General features: G+C 41.8%; 1 protein-coding gene across 2 annotated transcripts in view; it reads left to right on the top strand.

The window, feature by feature from the left end:
- Positions 1–23,346, top strand: part of LOC102001756 (integrator complex subunit 6-like) — a 53,759-nt gene that overhangs the window by 12,397 nt on the left and 18,016 nt on the right. For both annotated transcript variants that reach the window (XM_005358481.3, XM_005358482.2), the window contains exons 3-8: positions 12,073–12,222; positions 13,048–13,137; positions 13,395–13,578; positions 13,838–13,966; positions 17,087–17,250; positions 20,373–20,525. In XM_005358481.3, coding sequence (XP_005358538.1) covers positions 12,073–12,222; positions 13,048–13,137; positions 13,395–13,578; positions 13,838–13,966; positions 17,087–17,250; positions 20,373–20,525 — 870 coding nt within the window. The remainder of the gene's footprint in view (positions 1–12,072; positions 12,223–13,047; positions 13,138–13,394; positions 13,579–13,837; positions 13,967–17,086; positions 17,251–20,372; positions 20,526–23,346) is intronic.

The following is a 23,346-nucleotide window of genomic DNA, read 5'->3' on the forward strand; positions in this document are numbered from 1 at the left end:
TTCCTTCCTTCCTTCCTTCCTTCCTTCCTTCCTTCCTTTCTGTTTTTTTTTTTGTAGACCTGGCTGACTTTGAACTCACAGAGGTCCTCCCGCCTCTGCCTCCTGAGTGCTGGACTTAAAGGCACGGGCCACCACCGCCTGGCGAACATCCTCCACTTTTCATAGTTTCAGCCATTCTGTCTGCATGGATGCTTCCCTCTTTCTGTTTTCACCCAGGTCTCTCAGCTGACTCTGATATGTCTTCCGTCACAGGTAGAGCATCCACAGGTCTAAACCTTCTGTACTAACCTTCTGTACTCCCACTTTTTAATCACTTAGGATTGACAGCAAACCGTGATGCAGCTTTGATTCTTTCTTTCCATCTTTTTCCCTGTGACCTAGCTGGCATCCCTTTGAAATACCTCCTACACGCCTATCTTCAACTAGGTTTTGCTGCCATTACTTCAGTCCAAGTGCTCAATGTTTGAATGCTTTGAACATTATACCAACCGTCGAACTGGTCCACCAGGGGCCTCCCATGGTCCTTCTCTCCACTCACACCGAATGTTAGCTTTCTTTTAGATTTCATTTCATCACAACACCCTCCCCAAGAACCTTCAAAGACTCTCCATGCCTACAGGCCCAATCTAACTTGCTTGGTTTTTTACAGCTCCCTGGGAACTGCTCCGTGTGTCTGTCTATAAATGTATACGTCACCATTTCGGGTCTAACACGCAGCCAGACCATCTCTTAGACCTGCTGAGTGTGACTCGCCCCTCTGCTCACAACTCTTAGCTCCTCACTTAACAAAGGAACTAGAGAGTCCCAGGCAGGCAACTGGAGGCCTGGGGTGGGGGAGGGAGAGGGAAGGAAGTGAACAGAAAGTATCCCATTAAGGGTGTGACTTGGGGGGGGATGATGTGACAGAAGGTGCTTTTAAACTGCTCTTCTAATGGGGGGGGGGAGAGGCTGCTGAGGGAATGGGGGAGGGAGTGGAGAATGACCTGTACTGGTTTGTTAGCCTGAACCAGACCAAGATGGTTTGCTTTATATTGGCCCCCGAAGTTGCCTAGAAGCACATTTGTTTAGTGAGAAGCCCCAGTCTCTGCATTTCTGTCTCCATGGAAGAGAGTCTGCATAACTAGGCAATAGACTGTGGGATTCTTGGGACAGTATCAAACATTTAATTCAGCCATGGCATTGGACGGTAAGGAATCCCTTCTGCCTTATTTTTCAAACAGGAATGCCAGTGATGTACAAAGCAGATCTTTCATTCCCATGAACTTTTCCACAGGTATATTAACGCTGTAAATTTCATTTTTTTTTTTTTTGAGACAGCGTCTCTCTATAGTCCTGACTGTCCTGGAACTTGCTACTCAGACAAGGCTGGCCTTGAACACAGAGACACTAACCTACCCCTCCCTCCCGGGTGCTAGACTTAAAGGCGTGTGCCACCGTGCCCTGTGTAAGCTGCACTTCAATGTGATGCTTTTACGTTATATGTTAAAAGTAGATTCAGTACCTAGGTATCTTTATATAAAGCAAATTTCAAAACCTGGCCATAGTACATCCGGCCTGGAAAGCAACGCTTTCCACTGCCACGATTTCCTGCAGTTCATGCCATTTTAGTCGTGTGAACATTGCTGGGCGGGAAGGCAGGAGACCCAGGTTTTTAACTTGAGTCTGCTACTAATTACACCCATGACCCCTGGGTAAGTCACTTAACCTTTTATGGTGTCGGTTTCCTCATCTGTTAAATGAAAGGATCCGACTGGATTATTTCCATGGTTCCTTCCTGAGAAGGCCTGGAGAAAACCATAGGACTGAAAGGCAGGAAATGGAGTAATTGAGGATCGGAATTCCAGGTGATTTAGAAATTACTTGAAGTTTTGGAAAGTAGCTCCTTGGGGTGCTTAATGTGTTCCACTGCACGCTTGTTTAAGTTGGCAAGTGGCACCCCAATTTATACTGTTTCTGTTTGCTGCTACAAAGTTTGGTTTTCACAGGACTCCTATCAACGATTACTTCAGAATCCAGGTGGTGAAGGTCGATTGAACAGACTCGTTTTCTTTTTATGTGTGGATTTTCAACAATGAAGAAATGTTGCTTTTATTTTGTGCAAATCAGTTCATAACTTTTTTGTTATATTTTAAAAAACAAGTAGTCCATTGGAAAGAGATGCTGTGTAATATTATAAAGTCATAAATGACCGTTCTGTTCTGGGCAGCTGTTTTGTTATGTCTGCTCAGTCTCATTCCTGACCATGTGTGTTTTCCCCTAGGCCATTATTGTGCATTTTTATTATGTATATGTGTTCCATAAAAATGTCACTGTAGCTAGGCTGGATGTCACATAATTGACTTTCTAGTAGTCAGAAGGCTAAGGTATATGGATTGTGAGTTTGAAGCTAGCCTGAGCTATATAGTGAGACTCCTCGGAAAACAAGTCTAATATTGAAAGCAATATTGAAACAAAAGTACATGCACTTTGCACAGTAGTTTTTAAAAATGTTTACTGATTTGTTTATGTGTGTGTGTGTGTGTTTGTCTATCTAAGTGCAACTGCCCACAGAAGTCAAAAGAGGGTGCTCGATCTCCTCAGCTGGAGGTGCAAGGGGTTGTGAGCTACCTGATGTGAGTTCTGGGAACCAAATTCACATCCTCTTCCCAAGACAGGGTTTCTCTGTATAACAGCCCTGGCTGTCCTGGAACTTGCTTTGTAGATCAGTCTGGCCTCGAACTCACAGAGATCCTCTGCCTCCTGAGTGCTGGGATTAAAGGTGAGTGCCGCCGCCACCTGCTTTTTTTTTGTCTTGTCTGAAGCACGTTGATGGACATCAGTAGTCGTACCCATGAAATGATAGCATTCTGTGTTCTCAAGCAGAGAAGTCATTTAGTGAATTAGAATGAACTTTTCACATTTTAGCAAGTTCGAAGACACAGAGGCCGTCAAGAAGTAATTCAAACAAAAAGGAATCCAAGAGAATCGCACAGTCCGTCCTTAAACAAGTATGTTGTAAGAAAGAGCTATACTAATCAAAGAGTAACCAAATGCACTCTTTGAGCCTCCTGAAAGTATCAGTACCTTGAGTCAAATGCAAGAGCCAAAGACTGCTTCTCTGTGACTTTGAGGCTAGCTTCTTCTACATAGCAGGTTCCAGGCTAAAATCGAATAAGAAAAAAAAGTGAAAATCTTCACAAAGAAAACCAAGTTAAATAGCTCAGTGTTGAAGGAAATAATGTGTCACAGAGGGTGGCAGAATGTCACGTGAAATGAGACTTTTAGGAGGAGGTAGGTTCACAAAGTGACAGTTCCGTTCTTGTGATGATCTTGTGTCTTCCCAAAATGGGCTTCCTAAGTTTAACACCTCCCTTCATGGGTAGCTTAGATGAAAACAATTCAAGTGGCTGTTTTAGTGATTTCAGTGCCACGGTGTTCGGTTATCGATACATCTCCTATATAGAGACTGGAGTCCAAAAACAGTTCTGGGTCTGTCTAGAAACTTCATGCGCTTCAGAAGCTGAGGCTGGAGGACTGCCATAAGTTTAAGACCAGCCCACTCTATATATTGAGTTACAGAGCAGTTTGGGCTACAGAATGAGACCCTGCCTCATAAAAAAAAAAAAAGCTAAAAGTGGGGCTGGAGAAATGACTCAGCAATTTAAGAGTACTTGTCGCTGTTACAGAGGACCAGAGTTCAGTTCCCAGCACTCACAGGGCAGCTCCCAACCATCTGTAACTCCAGTTCTAAGGGATCCGAAGCTCTCTTCTGGCCTCCCTGGACACCACATGTATATATGGTACCCTACACACCAACACGCAAAACATGAATAAGATGAAACAAATCATTTTCCTTTTGGGTTTATCAAGACAGGGTTTCTTTGTGTAGCTTTAGAGCCTGTCCTGGAACTTGTTCTGTAGATCAGGCTGGCCTCGAACTCACAGAGATCCGCCTGCCTCTGCCTCCTGAATGAGCGCTGGGATTAATGGCACATGCTGCCACCACCAAGCGCAAATCGATATTTTTACCAAAAGGACTTTGAACGCCCCTGAAAACAAACCAAAACAAGCCCCCAAAGTGGGGGGGGTGTGTGAGTGGAGAATTGAAGTGTTGGAATCTATTTTAATGATGAGGAGAAAATTCTTGACACTGAAAGTTTTAAGTTGCTAAAGTATTTGGCATAAAGCTAAGGGCAGGGACCAAGAGAGAATCCATTTGTCTTCTGGAGAGAGAAGGCTGCTTGGAGAAGCTGGGCAGATCATTTTTTACATCATTCCATCCTTCTCATCAGTTCACTGACACCGAAACTGTTCATGATGACAAAGATGATATAATATCAAATTGAAGAAGAAAGTGAATTGGTTAAAAAATACTGTTGCAGTTGATTTACTCCAATTGGGTTGCTGCAGAGCAGCTTTCCCTAAACTTATGGAGAGCAGATGGAAAAAAGGAAAACTGTTTATCTTTCAACAAGAGAATTGATGGCCCTGCTATATTTAGACTCTGTGGCTTTAACTTGGGACATCTGGGAAAATACTCAAATCCGTTAATCATCTAGTTAGTAACCATCTACAAAGACGCACAAAGTCTAGAATAGCTCTTTAGCATACCCTTGTGAAGAACAAATACTAGCAGGCTGATTTCATTTCCTTTCATGCAAAACAAAATGTGCGCCGAGGAGGGAAAGCACCGTGTATTGTCTCCCTGGTGTCAACAGCAGCTCTTGTTGTTCGGTCTCTATGAAGGGCTCCCCTCAGCTGGGGAGTCTTGGACCGGACCAGCAGGAGAATGTCAAGATAGGTTGAGGAACGATGCGCCCCCACATGAATCAGTGCCGTGGCCCAGCATTAAGTTGGGGACATTGGAAGCTGTGCTATTCTAGAGAGATCACTGCCTGCTGTGCGACAGAACTGTAACACGTAAGGGTTTTTTTTCTTCTCTCTGAAAAGATTCACTGCGGGTACCTTTCAATAGCTAACCATACTAGAGAATTTTAATAATCTATTTTTCTCTTTATAGCTGCTCAGTTTACGCACAGTCTGTAAGGGACACTTCCTACATGGACATTTAAGTGTAGCTGGCTTAACAATCTTTATACATTACTTTGGATGGGAATGTTAACAGTGTTGATTAAACTTATGAATTATGATAAGTCAAGCAAGGTCACTGATATTTTGGAAAAGGCTTACAAATGACCTTTAGAGATGGAACAGACGCTTTGAGACAGGGCTCTAATGCCACTCCCTCATCCCTCCCCTTCAAGCACAGTTGATCTTCTAACTCCTTCACTTGGTTATACTTGCTGGCATGGTTTAACAGAGGGCAGAGTTCCTCTATTACAAACAACCCTACATGAGAGAAATGGACTCTGAGAAGTGGGATGCAGTTCTGGATGCTGAGGTTTGAGGGTGGGAGGTGAAGGCTGGTAAATATTTCTTTTTCCTCCTCCATTCGAAGCTAGTGGAGAAGGAGACACAAGAAGCAGTGAGAGTCCCTTGGTTGTTTGTTTTTGAGACAGGGTCTGGCCAACCTCCAGCTAAGTGTCCTCTTGCCTCAGCCTTCCCAAGTGCGGGGATTACAGACATCAGCCATGACAGTCAGCTCCGAGTTCTAAGTAACACTTTTATTCCTGATTCAAATATTACATAATGATACCCCCTCCCCTGTTGTTCTGTTTAGGACTCCCTCATAAGTATATCATATCAGAGAACGAAGCAGGCAATTCAAAGAGGCCTTAGCATATCTGGGAAAGACAGTACTGGTTGCTGGGTGCTAAACCCAGTAGTTAGGTTAGAAGGTAGAGAAGATGTTGGTGAGAAACCTCTTAGGCTTTCCAACTCTAAGGAGATTCTCTCTGCTGTGTACTGGTGTAACTGGGAATAGGTGGCTAGTGACCAGTCAGACAGAGCTGAGGACAGAACCGAGGTCACTGATATGCAGAAATTTTCTATTGATATGAAAAGATATTTTGAGTTGGCTATACAAATTTAAATTAAATGGCCGGTTGTGGTGGCGCACGCCAGTAGGATTTGCTGAAGGAGGCAGAGGCAGGAGGATCAAGAGTTCGAGGCCAGTCTGGGCTACACATTTAAAAAAAAATAAATTAAATGCCTAAATTAGCATACTTTATAAGAGAGCAGGTATTTTCCTTCTATTGGTCAGTTTTACTTAAATGATTATTATAAGACTTAGAATTATAGGGTAAATAAATGTTTATAAGGATTGTTATGGGGCGTGATATTATGGGATATGAAAATCAAAAGGGATGTTAGTTTTTTTGTTTTGTTTTTTGTTTTTTATTTAAGACAGGGTCTCACTGTGTAGCCTTGGCTGGCCAGGAATTCTCTGTGTAGACCAGACTGACTTCAGACTCACTGCCTAGATGTCTCTTCCTCTCGAGTGCTGGGGTTAAAGGCGTGTATTATCATGCCTGGCTTAGCAGTGGTTTTATAGCCCTTTCATTTCTTGGATGAAGAAACAGTGCCCCAGACATTTATTCTGGACCATGCCAGGTTAGTCAATGACAGGCTAGACCAAGGTCATATACTTTTGAATTTACTGCCCCCACTTCAAGTGTTATGTACTTAGCCATTAGGGAAAATGAAATTTGAAAACTCTACTAACCCTGAACTTAGAAGTTCATCTAGCAGAGCCTGTCTATGGGGTCGCATATAGAATATGTGAAAGAGTATGTAGTGGCTTCTATGGAGGGAGATGCTCTAAGGTTAGGCTGTCTTGCTTCAAATCCTGGCTTAGCCTGGATGAACCTCAGTGTCTTCATCTAGAAGATGGACATAATGATACCACTTGCCAGCCGGGCGGTGGTGGCGCACACCTTTAATCCCAGCACTTGGGAGGCAGAGGCAGGTGGATCTCTGTGAGTTGGAGGCCAGCCTGGTCTACAAGAGCTAGTTCCAGGACAGGCTCCAAAGCTACAGAGAAACCATGTCTCGAAAAAAATAATAATAATACCACTTGCTTTGTGTGTGCTTCTGAGTATAAGCTAAGAATGATATGTATCATATTCTACAGTTTGCAGTTGTGCGTTTCTAGAGAATAAACACTGATAAATATTATCTGCCACCGTAATTATCTCTGAGACAACTTTAAAACTTGATCTGTGAAGATTAGGAATGCTTGATTTTGGATTTCATCATCCCAGGTTACTTCTTTACCCGAAGCCTCTGTTCTCTCGGTATCCCAGGATAGGAACGCTGTGGCCCTCTTCCTTCCCCTTTTAGGCCTGGCCTCTATTACTGAGTCATGGCTTGTGCATTTTGTATGGTTTTTCAATTTACTCTGCCTCTATCCTGTTCTGCTTCTGTCCCTGATTGTGCCAAGCCTGGATTGCTATATAGTTTCTTTTTCTGACTTCCATTTTCCTTTCCTCTGGTCTGTTTTGGTTGTTGCTACCAGACTGGTCTTTCAGAGGCATTGTTTTATCTGGTTTCCCCTGGCCCTGAAATCTGTAATGACTCCATTGTCTGTTCTCTCAAAGGCCAATCCTTATGTCTGACCTCCAAGTCCCTGGCAGATCATCAGTGACCAAAAGTAATAATACATTGCCTGCCGTATACAATTTAAAATATTCAAGTAGCAGCATTTAAAAAAAAAAAAAACCTTTGTGGTGGCATGTACATTTAGTTCTAACACTTGGGAGGCTAAGACAGAAAGAACAGGAGCTTACCTGGATTATATTAGACTATGTCCTATTAGCTTTGCTAGTACATTTGAAAAGATTTTATTCTTCAATTACATAAACGTGTGTCTATATGTGGATATGTGCCTATGAGCCCATATGCCCTCAGAAGCCAGAGGGGGACGAGCCTGCGGAGCTGGAGTTACAGGTGGTTGTGTGCTACCACGCATGCTGTTGGAATCCAGCTTGTATCCTCTACAAAAGCAGTATGCGCTCCTAACCACTGAGTCATTTCTCCAACACTTTATTAGTTTATTTTAACCGAATGTGTCTCAGAGGGTATCATTTTAATACAATCAGCATAAAATGAATACTAAGATTTTGCATTATTTGGGGGAGGAGGCGCTATCCTCAAAATCGCGTGTGTAGAGCTGGGGAAGTAAGTCTGTGGTAGATTCCTTGCCTGGCACGGGAAGATCCCTGGGTTCTGTCCTCGACACCACGCAAAGCTCCTATATGGATTCCGTTCTTATGTCACATCTTGATTTTGACTCTGCGCATTTCAAGTGCTCCATAGAGTAGCCACATGAGGCTCTCCTCGTCATCATTGCTCCTTCCACAAAAAAGAACCAAATCTCACCTCTTCCTTGCTTGTTCGAACAAAATAGAATGATAATGTACCTATTTGGGTGGATTGTTCTGAGCCATTATGAAGCGTGAATGTACTTTGTAAGCATAGTTCTGCAAGAATATGGAAGTGCCGGACAGTGGTGGAGCACACCTTTAATGCCAGCACTCGGGAGACAGAGGCAGGTGGATCTCTGTGAGTTCGAGGCCAGCCTGGTCTGCAGAGTGAGTTCCAGGGACAGCAAGCTCCAAAGCTATAGAGAAACCCGGTCTTGAAAAACCATATATATATAATTTCACACAAGAGTAGAATGTCTTAGAAGTAGAGTAATTTGAAAGAAATGCCTGGTTGGGGACACAGCTTGGTGGTATACTGCTTGTCTAGCATGCATGATGCCATAGGTTCAGTTCCCAGTCCAGATAAAAGAAACATTAGGGGTTGTGGCTCAGTGGCAGAGTGTGGACTTAGTATTCAAGAGACCCGAGTTTGAATATCTGTACTTTGAAAAGAAAAAGACACATTAGCTGTCCTGGATTGAACTGTAAAAGCTATAACTTCGAGCGATGAATGGAGAATATTACCATGTACTTTCTCCTGCTGTTTCTTTATAATGGCTTTTTAGGAAGGAATTAGTTATATTATTAGTGTTTTCTAAATTTTTAAATTCTTATCTTCTAGCCCTTCTTTATGGAAAACAGATATAGGGCCATTTACTTTTTTTTTTCTTGAAGTAGGATCCAGGCAGCTATCAAGAAACCCCTTGCTTTCAACATATTGTAGCATTCAAGTATGGAATGACATTAACATTTTTTCATATTGTTCAATTCAATATAAAGGCAAAAAATTGACCTAAAACAGATGTTAGATATTTAGACATTGAAACCATTTGTACAATGCTTTCAAGCTATGCTATGGAAGGAAATGTTAAGGAGTAAGTATCCCTACAAATAGGTCTGTGAGTGGTAAAAGGAAGGATGCGTGCATTTTTTTTAAGTGCCAGAGAGTTGGTCCCCTCTGTCAACTCCTTTCTTAACCCACTGCTGGTGATCAAACCCAGTGCCTCGTGCATGCTAGGCGAACAGTACCATGGCCCTACATCCCTGTTGGTTTGTCTCCCTATTTTGTTTCTTGTTTGACTGTTTTTGAGACAAGCCCACAGTTTGTAGATTAAGCTGGCTTCAAGCTTTCAGCCCTGCCTCAGTCTCCTGAGTGCTGAATTACAGCGGTGCACTAGCAAGCCCAGCTGCCCATTGAAATTGGTAATAGCTATTGGTTTATTTATGTATTTAGCCGTGTGCCTGGGGGGCAGGATGCGAGCATGCCACAGAGTACGTGTAGAGGTCAAAGGGCAGCTTTTAGGAGGTGTTTCTCACCTCACCATGTGGGTCTTAAAGATTGGACTAAGGTCATCGGGCTTGGCAGAAGGTGCCTTTAGCAGCAGAGCCTTCCCCCTCCCATATTTTGTTTATTTATTCATTTGTGTGTGTGTGTTTGTGTGTGTCATGGCACGCATACGCAGGTAATAGGACAACGTCGGTCGTGGGACTTGAGCTCAAGCCGCAAGGCTTGATGGCAAACACTTTTCCTCTCTGAGCCATCTTGCTCCCTCCTTTTGAGCTAAGTCCAGCTTGCCTGCATTTGTAGTCTGGCTGCACTGTCTCCTCCATATGAGTGCTGGGCTTCTAAAGCATGTCCTACCACATTGGAAAATGTTGGTGAGTTTTGAAATGATTTCCAAATTAGAACAGTCATTTCTCTTTAGTCACACCTGCCCTCTGGCCTTTTCCGAGTTCAACACTCAATATAGGTAGAAAGGTAAATTTGTAGTGTTACTAAGACTGCTGACTGAAATAAAGATTCCATTGTTTGTGTTTTCCCAAGCTGGAAACCCAAACCTAACGCATGACACCTTTGCTCTCATCCATCCCAGTAAATTCGGCACTGAATCCGTCCAGCTCCACCACCGATTGAAGTCCTTCACTAGTCTGCGATCCCTTCTCCTCCTCGCCGCCCTAGCCCAGGCTGCCGCCCTGGCTCAGGCTTTCCTCACTTCTGCTCTTAGCTGCTGCAACAGCCTCCAAACCAGTTTTCCTGCCTCAAGCTCCAGTCTTCCCTCCACCCCTCAATTTAGTCTCCAGCTCCTAGCAGACCGATCTTGCTAAAATGCAGATCTGATCACACCACTCCCCTAATTAAAAAGAACACTGAGTTCCTCTTCCCAGGGCTGCAGATGCAATCCAAAGTCCTGAGTGTGCTGTGCAAAGCGTTTAATAGTCAGAGCCCAAATTATCCCATTAGCCTTGACTTCAGCCGTATATCCTCTCCAGAGCACTAATAATGGTATTAGTGCTTCTCCAGCAAGATCATCCTTTTAAGAACTGTTCTCTTCTTTTGATGGTCCTTTCGACTTCTCACATCAATGAGACATGTCATCTTCAGGCTTGTCCTAATGTCCTTTCTCCCTTCACACTGTGCTCATTTGTTCTTTTAGCCTCTGTGTCTTATTGTGCTTTCAGAGACTAGAACAGTGTTTGCTGTAGTTGTATTGATAATGGGCATTATGACTTTAGCTAAATAGTAAACATAAATTACCGGGTTCATCTCTGTATTGCTTGCTCTTTGGAACTAACTGTGACTGCCCTGGTGTACCTTCAGGGTTCAGCTTATCATCCTTGTCCTCAGTATCCTCCAGACACAAGTGACTGACATTTGCTCTTCCATGTGGCCAGGCTGTGCCATCTGTATTCACCTTCGCAGACACACTCCTCTGTGACTTACTAAAAGCTGCCCGGCCGTCTTTTGACTTCTCTTCTTGGACTTCACTGTTGCTTTGTTTTTATAGTCACTGCTGACCGGGCGGTACAATCCTTTCCTTCCTCCAATTCTGCGGACTAATTAATCACAGCAACAGTTGGCTGTTGACCTTGAGGTTTTGGCTCTTTGCTGCTATTTATAGCTTTTGGGGGTGTCTAGAAGCCGTTACTTCATTGCAAAACCTTTTCTTTTCCTTCTTATTCTAGATTCGGGACTTTCTGAATCTTTAATTGTGCCAACGGGATTGTCTCCCAATAAATATGGCTGTTTTATTTATTTGCCGATCGATTGGTTTTTAACTATGTGTGTTTATGTGTGCTTGCTTGTCTGTACATGTGCCACACATGTGTGCAGGTGCCCCCAGAAACCAGAAGAGGATGTTGGTCTCTAGGAACTGGAGTTACAGCTAGCTGAGAGCCCCCCAGTATATGTGCTGGGAACCAAACCTGAGTTTTCTGCAGGAGCAGCAGGTGCTCTTAACCACTGAGCCATCTCTCTAGCCACTCTATGTGTATAGTTCTGTACTGTCATTTAAAAGGGAAACTTGCTCAAGAAGAGTATTAGTTATCACATTTCCGGTATCTCAGACCCTCAATGACCTCCCCCCTCCATCAAAGACAGTGCATTTACTAAATAATTGGTGCTTACTCTGCCCTTACCCCAGGCTTATCTGCTCATTGCCACCTTTAAGATGAGGGGGTTGATGTGTGTCAGTAGGTTTGGCTGAGCCTGAATATAGATTACCTTCTTGAAACAAAGCCCTCCTGCTTGCTATCATGAATGAATGTATTGTTTGCTTGACTTCTTTGCTTTTGATCATTAAAGTTAGTAGAACTTTTGCAAAGTGACTGCTTACTTTGCTTCCACTTGAATAGTTGAGATATAGAATGGAATTAGTTTAAAGAGGGATTAATTTGTCAGAGGCTTGATACTGTGTTATTTAGTCCTTATTTGCGCTCTATCTTATTGGTTGCATAATTGAGAATTTCTTTGTCAATGTTTGCTTTTCAGGCTGGTTGGAAGGAAAATCACGCCACATTCATGAACGAACTGAAAAATCTTCAGGCTTCTGGACTGACTACTCTTGGTCAGGCTCTAAGATCCTCATTTGATTTGTTAAATCTCAATAGATTAATATCTGGAATAGACAATTATGGACAGGTAACAATCTTTGAGTGAGCACAGCTAATTTATTTTGATGACTTAGGGTACGAGTGTAAAATTTAGACAAGACTTGTGCTACCTGTAGTGTCAACCAGAAAAGGTTCAATGCGCCTTTTAAATGTACATTTCATAAGAATCACAAAGCAAACACAACTTTTTTGGTTCCTTTTTTTCCTTCATTTTTCTTTTGCCCTGGGTGTCCTGAAACTTGCTGGGTAGACCAGGTTGGTCTTGAACTCACAGAGAACCACCCGCCTCTGCCTCCTGAGTGCTGGGCTTAAAGGTGTGTGCCACCACAGCCCAGCCCCGGTCAACTTTTTTTGGTTCTTAAACATCAACGCATCAGTGGATTTTATAATAAATACAATTTCTTGTCATTTGATCATCAGAAATCTGAGAATATGCTCAGGTGCTGCAAAATGCTGGAAGGTGTCAGATGGAGACAGACACTTCTGTCTCTACTTCTCCCTTCCTCCCTGCGCACCCCAGATCTAATACAAGACTTTTAAAGCTCTAGATAAAAGAAGAGGTCAGCGAAGCCCTTGCTGCTGCCACCTTTGTCCTTTTCTATCCTAAACGCTCTGCTCAGTATATCCCCTGACATGGAATCCAGGCTGCAGAGCCTATACCACAGATGTCCCCTAATCTGTGCCAAGATTTGAACTCAGGTGAACGGGTTGACGGGTATGGTTGAGGCTTTTATTTCTTATTTATCAAGGAAAATGTTGTCATGTTTGAGGGATCCTTGGCCAGGCAAATGTAGACGGCTTAGTACAGTTGTATGGCATTGCCCGGCTCTAACGCTTTCTAAATGTGTTTTAGGGGAGAAATCCGTTTTTCTTGGAGCCGTCTATTTTAATTACCATCACAGATGGAAACAAGCTAACAAGTACTTCTAGCGTTCAAGAAGAGGTGAGATATAATTCTTTTTTAATTTTTTTCTAAATAGCACAGAACATAGAGCTATTTCTGTGGGAGGCATGTATTTCCAGTTAAGAATAAAGTTTGCCCAAATCTATCTTGGTACTCCTTGAGAGATGGCTTAAGTCTGTAGCATTCCATGAAAGCAAAGTGAACCCTTTAACTCTTAACTCTTTCTTCTTCTTTTTCTTTTTTTTTTCTTTTGTACGGGTTGTTATGATGAACCTTTCCAAATTTTGCCTTATCAGCTTCATCTTCCTTTGAATTCTCCTCTGCCTGGAAGTGAACTAACCAAAGAACCTTTTCGTTGGGATCAAAGGTTATTTGCCCTGGTGTTGCGCTTGCCTGGAGTGGCTTCCACCGAACCAGAGCAACTAGGGAGTGTACCAACTGATGAATCGGCCATCACACAGATGTGTGAAGTCACAGGAGGTAACGGCTGCTGTTTCAGGTTTCCAAAGGAAGAATTTGGGGTACGAGAGTATAGCCCTTATTAAATGCCATAGCTAGTCTTGGGTTGCTTGCCTTTACAGTCTGTGAACTCTGCTGCTTAGGGTCATTGTTCATACCACATTCCTGCTAATGTAGTTACGATTGTTCTAAATCCTATTTTAGGCTTTCAGATACTTGTATTATGAACCACTGTTTGATTTGATGAAACTTGTGCTCTTTATTTTTCTCTCTGGCATAGGTCGCTCCTACTGTGTAAGAACACAAAGAATGTTGAATCAGTGTTTAGAATCACTAGTTCAAAAAGTGCAGAGTGGTGTAGTTATTAATTTTGAAAAAACAGGGCCAGATCCGCTTCCTGTTGGAGAAGGTACAGTAATCATTTTTCAGCAACTATACTTTTTTACCATAATATATTGTGTGGAAGAATAAAGATATTAAACACGTGGCAGTGGAATCTTCAGTATCCTTGTGCATCCCAGTCCTTATGAGCATACATCTAAACAACTAATGTTTGATCTTCACCCATGCATGTGTTAGGTGGGCAAATTCTTGCAACCTCCATCTCATGGCAAACATTGTCGTAAGAAAATTAGTACTTTTTCTAACCCTAGTTTTTAGTTAAAACTGATTCATTTGTCAATCTCCTCCCAGAATATTTGGATATCTAGTATGGTATGGCACTTGAGTAGTGATCTGATTTGGCTCTTGTGATCACTAAATGTGTTAAAGTATCTTCATGAAATCTATGTTAAGCCAGGTGGTGATGGTGCACACTTTTAATCCCATCTATGGGAGGCAGAGGCAGGCGGATCTTTGTGAGTTCGAAGCCAATCTGGTCTAGAGTGAGCTCCAGGACAGGCTCTGAAGCTACACAGAGAAAAACAAACTGTCTTGAAAAAAACAAAACAAAACAAAAAAAGAAACGTAGAAATCTCTGTTAATTACCATTCCACAGCAAAAGAGTGTGAATGTGTATTCAGGAACTTACAGTATTCTGTAAGGTTGTATTTTGGTATTTTCTTGACCATTCTTTAACTGCAGAATGTTTTGTTTTCTCTTCAAATGAGAACTTACAGAAAATTTGGCATCTAAAAATGCAGAATCATTGGCTAATTTTGCATAAGGAAGTTAAACCATAGTGAAGCTCTAGATGGTTTGTCAAATGGATGTTTCTGAATGGGTTTCAGAAGGATCAGGGGGTTACTAAATGACATTATGGTGATACCGTCCAGGACTTCCTTAAAGCGCTCTTCTTTGTTATTGTTTCTCCATTGTCTTAGCATGGGTGTGTGCACACACACATAGTACACCATACCACACCACACACACAGCACGCCATACCATACGACACACACACAGCACACCATGTTATACCACACACATATCTACAAACACACACACACCATACTGTACCACATCACACACATATAGACAAACACATACACCATATCACACACACAAGCTCACAGCACACCATACCATACCATACACATACACCACACTGTACCATACCACACACATACACACACACCACACTGTACCACAACACAGACAAACACACATATACACACCACACTGTACCACACCACACATACACACAGACACACAGATAGCACACCATACCACACCACACGCATACACACAAACATATGCAGCACACCATATCACCCCACACAGATACATACAAACATAGACTCCCCACAAAAACACACATATACACACTACACTGTAACACCACACACACACAAACACTATACCACACACATACACACAAACACATATACACCACAGAGCACACCATACCATACCACACATACACACACAAAGACCAAGAGACTGAGAGAGAGACCTAGAGACCAAAAAACTAAGATTTCATTATTACCATGCATGGTGTTTTGTTGCCCTGATTGCCTTTGGTAAGGCCAAAGGGATTTACTATACATGGCAAAAAGGGATACAGTTTTGTTTCTTTATTTGTTTTACTCTTTAGGCTTTGTATCCCTTTGAGAAACTGTTGGAAAAATCTAGATTCCTTTCCCTGGAGAAAAGGGCTTAAGTCACACACATAAAGTTTTATGCCTAATTTCAGGAGTTTCCTGGATTCTTAAGATAAGACTATTTTAATAGCCAGGCAGTGGTGGCACACGCCTTTAATCCCAGCAGTCGGGAGGTAGAGTGGATCTCTGTGAGTTTGGGGCCAGCCTGGTCTACAGAGCTAGTTTCAGGACAGGCTACAAAGCAACCCAGAGAAAACCCTGTCTTGAAAATACCAAAAAAAAAAAAAAAGACTATTTGCCAAAGGAGACTGGGGCTTCACAGCGTATCTTGAACCAACCATACAGGGAAGGGTGTGCTGTAGCGCTGGCAACCGACTGCCCACCCATCATTTTCTGTTTACTGCCTTAACATGAACAGGAACGGAAATACTAGCTGCATTTGCTGTCACATAAGTAGCTCAGATTTTCTTTCTGTTGCCAGTTTTTCCTCTTTGTCCAAAGTTCTATAGACTCAAAGAATCCGATAAAAGGAAGTAATACTTACTCAGAAAGATGGGCATCCCCAGCCTCGTGTGGCCAACTTGAGAGGGATTCTCAAATGTATTTCTATGTTTTTGCTAGAGCCTGGTGAATCCCTGAAAAATCTCCTGATCTGAAATAATTACTTTTTTAAAATAATGCAAAAATAAGTAAATCAAATCTTCTGGTATTTAAGAGAATTGACACCCAAGTAACTAAAATGTCCTCCTAATTATAATTTAGACTAGCAAATCATGGCATAAGGTTTTTTTTCCCCCTGGAGGGGGCAAAAAAAGCAAGCTAATTTAAATAATTAAATAATTAAAATGCATTAACGGTGTATTCCTCTGCATTATATGTGGTCAGATTGCATAGAATTTTGATGGTGCATGGAAAAAATGGGGTGAATTTTTTCATAACAACCTTGATCCGTTTGTTTTATATTTCCCACTCCCATGTACACACAGATTATACCACCAAAATAGTCTGGAGTTTTGAGGAAATTTAGAAAGCGTATGTTTTGTTTTGGGGGTCATTGAGTATACAGCAAAAATGGAATTGATGATCTATTTTGCGGGATCCCAAAGATGTGAAGACTACCCCAGAGAACAAATTATTTCAGTTGCCTAACTTGGTAAATAAGTTCTTGAAAAATGACCGTTGTATTGTGATGTGCTTAGTTTTTGTGCCCAGGTCTCAAAAAATGTAAAACTAGTTTTGCACTTGTTTTCCACACGACTTCATATTTTCATAGCACATTAAGAATAGTGAGAGGCATGGAGTTCAAGGGCAAATTAGATTAACATTCTCTCTCTCTCTCTCTCTCTCTCTCTCTGCCTTTTCCTTCTTTCATTTTTCCTAAGCCATATTTTTTATTTCAGTTTGTCCTTTGCCTGAAACTGAAAGTTGTGCACAAGAAGATGAGAAACTGTAAAAACAGTCATGCCTTCTGTCCCGTGTTTCTCTTGCAGACGGACTGATGGATCTGTGTAGGCCAAGCAACTTATTTGCTGCCCAGCCATGGCATAGCTGCCATAAACTCATCTATGTGCGACCTAATTCAAAAACTGGTGTTCCTGTTGGACACTGGCCAATTCCAGAATCTTTTTGGCCAGAACAGAATTTACCTTCACTAGTAAGTATTATAAACAAAAAGGGTAAGCACTGATCTGGCTTTTTAATTTTAGGACAATGAAGCTTTTGAAACAGCTCGAGGCTTTTACGCTGTGCCACAGACCAGTAGACCGCAGTCTTTTGGTTCCTATCTTTTATTGAACAGCTAGTTCTATGCCTTAAAGCAAAGGAGGAAGATCTCCTTTATTTTGTCATACTTTTTAGTCTTTTGTACTGCTACCTTTGCCATGTGGATATTAAAGCATTGCTTTTATTTATATTTTTGTACATTTACTTGGTGTGTGTAATCAAAGTTGGAAATATTTTTATTTATTTTTATAGTTTATATAAGAAGCTATTTTTGGATATGGCTATTTTGATGCATTTGAAAGCAAATTAGGAGAGCATGATTTTAATGTCTTCTTCTTCCTGAAAGATACATTTTTCCAAGTAACATTTACACTGGTTTTTTTTTTTTTGGTTTTTTTTTTGGAGACAAGGTTTCTCTGTGGTTCACACTGTTTATTTATTTGTTATTTGCTTTGCTTGTTTTGTTTTTTCATGGTAATATTGGGAGCTCAACCTAGGGCTTCACACATTCTAAGCAGCTATAGCCCTATACTGAATATGTCATCGTGTTTACTGTGGACAGTATGATGAAAAATAATGGAAGACTGGTCTGTGCAGTCAATGTTGCTTCAAGGCATAAAAATGTAAAAATGGGCAGTTGGCAGCTGCTCTCAATGATGAGAGCAAGAGAAAAATGTGAACAAACAGCTGTCTTCTGTCCTTGAAGGGAAGTGCAGATAAAAATGTGTGCTTCCATTTAGATGCACTTTCATTTCTTCCTCGCTGGTTCCTTTCGGTTACCTTAGAGTATCTTTCATTTTTCAAAATTCGCTTGCAAAGTAACAGGCTTCCTTATGCTGTTTTCACACACGCTTCATTTTGGTTAAGGGTCCTGTGTTCCTCTTTAACAGCCCTTTGCCCTGTCCCCATGTTAGCCTTTTGCTCCCAGCGTTCCCCCTTCTATTTTAATAGCTCGTGTATTCTGTTGCCTTCCCCACCTTGCTTCTTTAAGGCCTCTTCTTTCCCCATCTGATGGACTTCCTAGTTTCCTGGCCCTTAACTACCTAGCTCTCCCATCTAGACACGCACATTTAACCATTAAAAACTGGGATTCACTGTGAGAGAGAGCATACGTCTTTTGAGCCTGCGTTACCTTGCTTAATAAAGTGTTTTCCAGTTGCACCCATTATCCTACAAATTGGACAGATTCATTTTTGAGGGGTGTTTCGAGACAGGGTTTCTATGTATAGCCCTGGCTGTCCTGGAGCACACTCTGTAGACCAGGCTGGCCTCAAATTCACAGAGAGCCACCTGCTTCTGCCTCCCAAATTCTGGGATTAAAGGCGTGTGCTAGCACACCTAGCGACAGTTTCATTTTTATGGCTGAAATTCTATTATGTATCATTTATCCATCTATTGATAGACAACTCTATTGATTCCATGTTATTAATCCAAGCACTTTGGTTTCATATGAATTCACATTTTTTTTTAACTTAAGAAGGGCTCTCACATTGTAGTCCAGGCTGACTTTGAACTCACAGCTGCTCTTACTCATTTTCCCAAGTACCTATAGTCGGTCACGCCCTGGTGAGCCATTTACTTTTCAATGATTAATAATTATGTAATGCTTAGAAAATTATCTATAAGCAAAGGTTTGTCTTCTTGTAACTGCATTTGGTAGAAGAGGATTGGATGTTATAGTTACTCTTAGTACCAGTTGAATTGACTATTTTTCAGGGATAGTGTTTAGAAAAACACTCTGCTCCCTGTCCTCAAGGAAAGAAGCCCTGAGCAGTTCCTGTGTGGTCCCTGGCTAAGGATGGGGAATACAACCCTAGCATTGCTCCTCTAGTGCACAACTTGCCTGACTCAGGTTAATTTGCATTTTAGGTTCTAACAATTTCCACAGTGACTTGTATTTTGTCCCAGGCTACTGGTTTGGGCTCTTAGATTTTCAGAAGTCATGCAAGGCTCGAGGAACAGACAGCTTTTAATCGGCTGTGTGGGTGAGGGAAACCATTCCTCTTCTCTCCCCCAGGGCTCTGAGGTGGCAAACCTGTCAGCCCATCGCCCCTTCAAACCCCTTTAGTGGCAGATTTGTTTCATTGTTGCTAGCAAGGGAATCTCATTCAGGTGGTTGTCGATTTTTTTTTTAAAGATATTCAGATCTAAGAAATCAGAGACAGTTCACAAGACTGACTAAAACTGAAAGAAGGGAAAGCTAAAATCATAGAAATTTTCAGTAACTTATACACAGTTTGTGTTACCATACCCCCGCATGTAGTCCACTCAAGAGCCGTTTTTTGTCAACTCTCAAGCATTTATAAGTTTATAAATGATAAAGCCAAATGCATTCGTTTCCCCTTTGCATAAAGGAAGGCAAGCTTTCATCATGCTTGTACTGGTCTCCCACCTTTCTGAGCCCTTGCCCCTCCTTTCTCTACTTAGACAAACCTGGTGATAAAATCGCTTCTCCCTTAGTCTACTGTGGTGCCCCAAACACACAGACCTTTGAGGTTTCACCCAAAGCACCCTCAGTTTCAGCTATTCAAAACAAACCTGTGGGTATGAGCAGTGCTACAAAATCCCTTTGAGGCCCTGAATTTGTGCCCGGGGCATCTGAGTATTATCATTGTGTATGTTGTCCTTCCGTACCTTTGCTGTTTTTCCATTTGCTTCTTAGTAACCTAAACTCATTAGAAAAGTCCAGAGGTTCTCCTTGTCCAGAGGTATCTTAATTATCTAACCTCCTGATATCGAAGACCGACACTCAGGAGTGCTTAAAGCTCATGAAATGGGTTTAAACGTGAGAGTCCATCATATGGCCCATAAGGGTTACTTTAACACAATCAACGCAGTTTTTACGTCACTGCAATTCTAGCTCTGCTTTAGCTCATCTTCCCTCTTCCAATCCCAAGTAGGGGTCAGAGCGGAAGAAAGTTGTAGAAACTCTTCAAATACTAATCTGTATCTTAGTGATGGTTTGCCAAAAATGTAACAGGGCTTTCAGAATGGTTACAATTGTGCGTTTGCTTGATATCTGATCGTATTTCCTCCTTCTTTTTTTTTTTTTAGCCTCCACGAACATCTCATCCTGTTGTGAGGTTTTCCTGTGTCGATTGTGAACCAATGGTTATAGATAAACTGCCCTTTGACAAATATGAACTTGAACCTTCTCCCTTAACTCAGTACATTCTGGAAAGAAAATCGCCTCATACTTGCTGGCAGGTAGCTATCCAAATGTCTATACTCATTCTGGAAATTGGTTATAAATTGTGTTTGGGGGGGAGGGCGTCTAGAGAGATAACTCAGTAGTTAAGAATGCATACTGGCCAGGTGTGGTAGCCCAAGCCTTTAGTCTTAGCACTTGGAAGTCAGAGGCAGGCAGATCCCTGAGTTCAAGGCCAGCCTGGTTTACAGAGTAAATTCCAGGACAGCCAGGACTAATAAGGGTCTGGTGAGATGGCCCAGTGGTTAACAACACTTAATGCTCTTGCGGAGGATCCAGGTTCAGGACTCAGCACCCACTTAGTGTGGCGTGGCATGGCATGTGGTAGCTCACAGCCGTCTCTAACTCCAGTTCCTGGGATCTGATGTTCTCTTCTTGCCTCCATGAGCACCAGGCATGCATGCGGTATACATACATACATACATACATACATACATGCAAAATACACATACACATAAAAATAAATAAAATCTTTAAAAAATAAGAACTGTAAAATCTTTACAAAAATTATTTTAAAATGTTTTAAATTTGGTAATAATTACATTGTATTTTTTAAAGGCTATCAAATAAACAACATAGCCAAGAGAATAATTTTAGAAAGGTATGAAACATTAACATACTGTACATTGCCATTTATGGAAGTAGAATCTGACGAACCCATGCATTCAAGGAGCTGGGGTTGGGTAGACCCATTCTTATCTATTCCCCAGGTTACGAATCATTAAGCTATGGGGTGTGATTCAAGTAAGGTATGAGCAAGACCCTCGGGCTCTTATTTTGAACTTGAGCAATGAGAAGTCCTGTATATTTGGAACCAAGAACCAGAAACTCGAGCTTCCTTTATGCATGAGTATAATGCAGTGAGACATTAGTGTGGTTAGTAGAAGCCTCACTGATGGGTCGGTCAACTGGTATTTTCTGAGATGAGCAAGTGCAGGGTACCATTCGCTCGCTCTTCTAAGTGCTGTGTTGTGTTGCAGTCAGAAGGATCTGCTCATGGCTTCGTAGATTTGTCCGTGGGTTTGACTTGTAAAATTCTAGACTTTTGAAATCGTGGCTTTTTTATTTAGATACAAAAAAGCTCCACGTTACAAGGATGTTCATTCTATGACTGAGCTACAGGACCAGTCAGTAATTTTTAGGTTCTCTTGACACAGGGAACACTTTCAGACACTTACCTGTTTTGTTCTAAAATGTGAGACCACTGATGCACTCTATCTATAAGCTACTTTAATTCTCTTAAGATACTAAGGCTAGTTCAAACGAAAAGGAACAAGTTTGAGTCAAGGATGTGAAGGGATAAGAAACAACATTTCAAAACTACAGGGTGATGGTGGCATGTGCCTTTAATCCCAGCACTCGAGAGACTGAGGCAGGCAAGTATCATGGACAGCCAGGATTGTTACACACAGAAAATCTGGTTCAAAAAGAAAAAGAAATTTAAAAAGTTTCAAAACTACAATACTGAACAGAAGCCAAACAAAAAAGATTACCCATTGTATACTTGGACTTTTCCCTATTCAGACAACTGAAATGAACTTCTCTGTCAGAAGGCAGAGTAGTGTTTCCTCCTCAGGGTTGCAGGGTAGTGGCCAGAAAGGGAAGGAAGGAGTTGCCAGTCTTGCTGGGTTTCTTGACGTAGGTCGTTTTTCTGGAATATTCACCAAGCCATGTACTTGCTTACCCCTAAAATTCTAGAAATGTAGGCAATAGAAGACTAACTTCTTCTTTTGAATACTTTGGTTTGAATTTCTACAACAGAATTAAATAAAATTACAAATCTCATCTTTTCTCTCAAATAAACTTTCATTCTATTATAGCATACTCCTTCTAAATCTTCTTCAAAGAAACCCGAGAGGAGCTTGAGAGATGGTTCAGTGGTTAAGAGCACTGACTGCTCTTCCAGAGGACCTGGGTTCAATTCCCAGCACCAACTCACACTTGTCTGTGACTCCAGTTCCTGGGCTTCTGACACCCTCATATAGATATACATGTAGGCAATGAACACAAAATAAAAAATAAATTATTAAAAAAAATTTAAAAAAAGAAACCTGAGAAATCTGTCCTGGCTCCTCCACAGCCTCTCAAATGTCGTAGTCTTTGTCCTGATCTTGTAGTAATCTGATCTGATTGATCAGTGGGACTGAATAAGAACAAACCAGGACCGAGGAGTTTCCTAAGACCTTAGTAGAGAAGGTATTCTCCTAGAGCTGGGAGAAGGCTCGCTCAGGGGCTTGCCCACATCTGCGAGGACTGCAGTTCAATTCCCAGCACTCATTTAAACGCTCATCAAGAACATGTAGCTGTCATTCCAGCCTAGAGAGGTAGAGACAGGGCACCTGGAGTTCTCTGGCCAGCCCGGCCAGCTGAATTGTTGAGCTTCAGGTTCACCTTGAGATCGTGTCTCAGAACATAAGGTGGAGAGCAACTGAAGACAATGCCCAGCGTTAACTTCTAGGCCTCTACACACGTACATACATGTGCACTTATAAATACATATGCACCTGTGCTTACACACACACACATTTGTTTTTTTCTTTACTTTGCATGATGCATCATTTCTCCTTCTTAGGAAACAAAATACACTCTATTTTATTATAGTTGTCTGTTTAAAGTTTGAATTGCAACAAAAATCTAGGAATCACATTTAGCACTAATGTTTTATAGAGTTATCAATTACATAAGAGGGTTTTTTTGTTTTGTTTTTGCTTTTTTGTTTTGTTTCAGGGTTTCTCTGTAGCTTTGGAGCCTGTCCTGGAACTAGCTCTTGTAGACCAGGCTGGCCTCGAACTCACAGAGATCCACCTGCCTCTGCCTCCC

The sequence above is a fragment of the Microtus ochrogaster genome, chromosome X (genome assembly GCF_000317375.1).
Source record: "Microtus ochrogaster isolate Prairie Vole_2 chromosome X, MicOch1.0, whole genome shotgun sequence".
Classification (NCBI taxonomy): Eukaryota; Metazoa; Chordata; class Mammalia; order Rodentia; family Cricetidae; genus Microtus; species Microtus ochrogaster.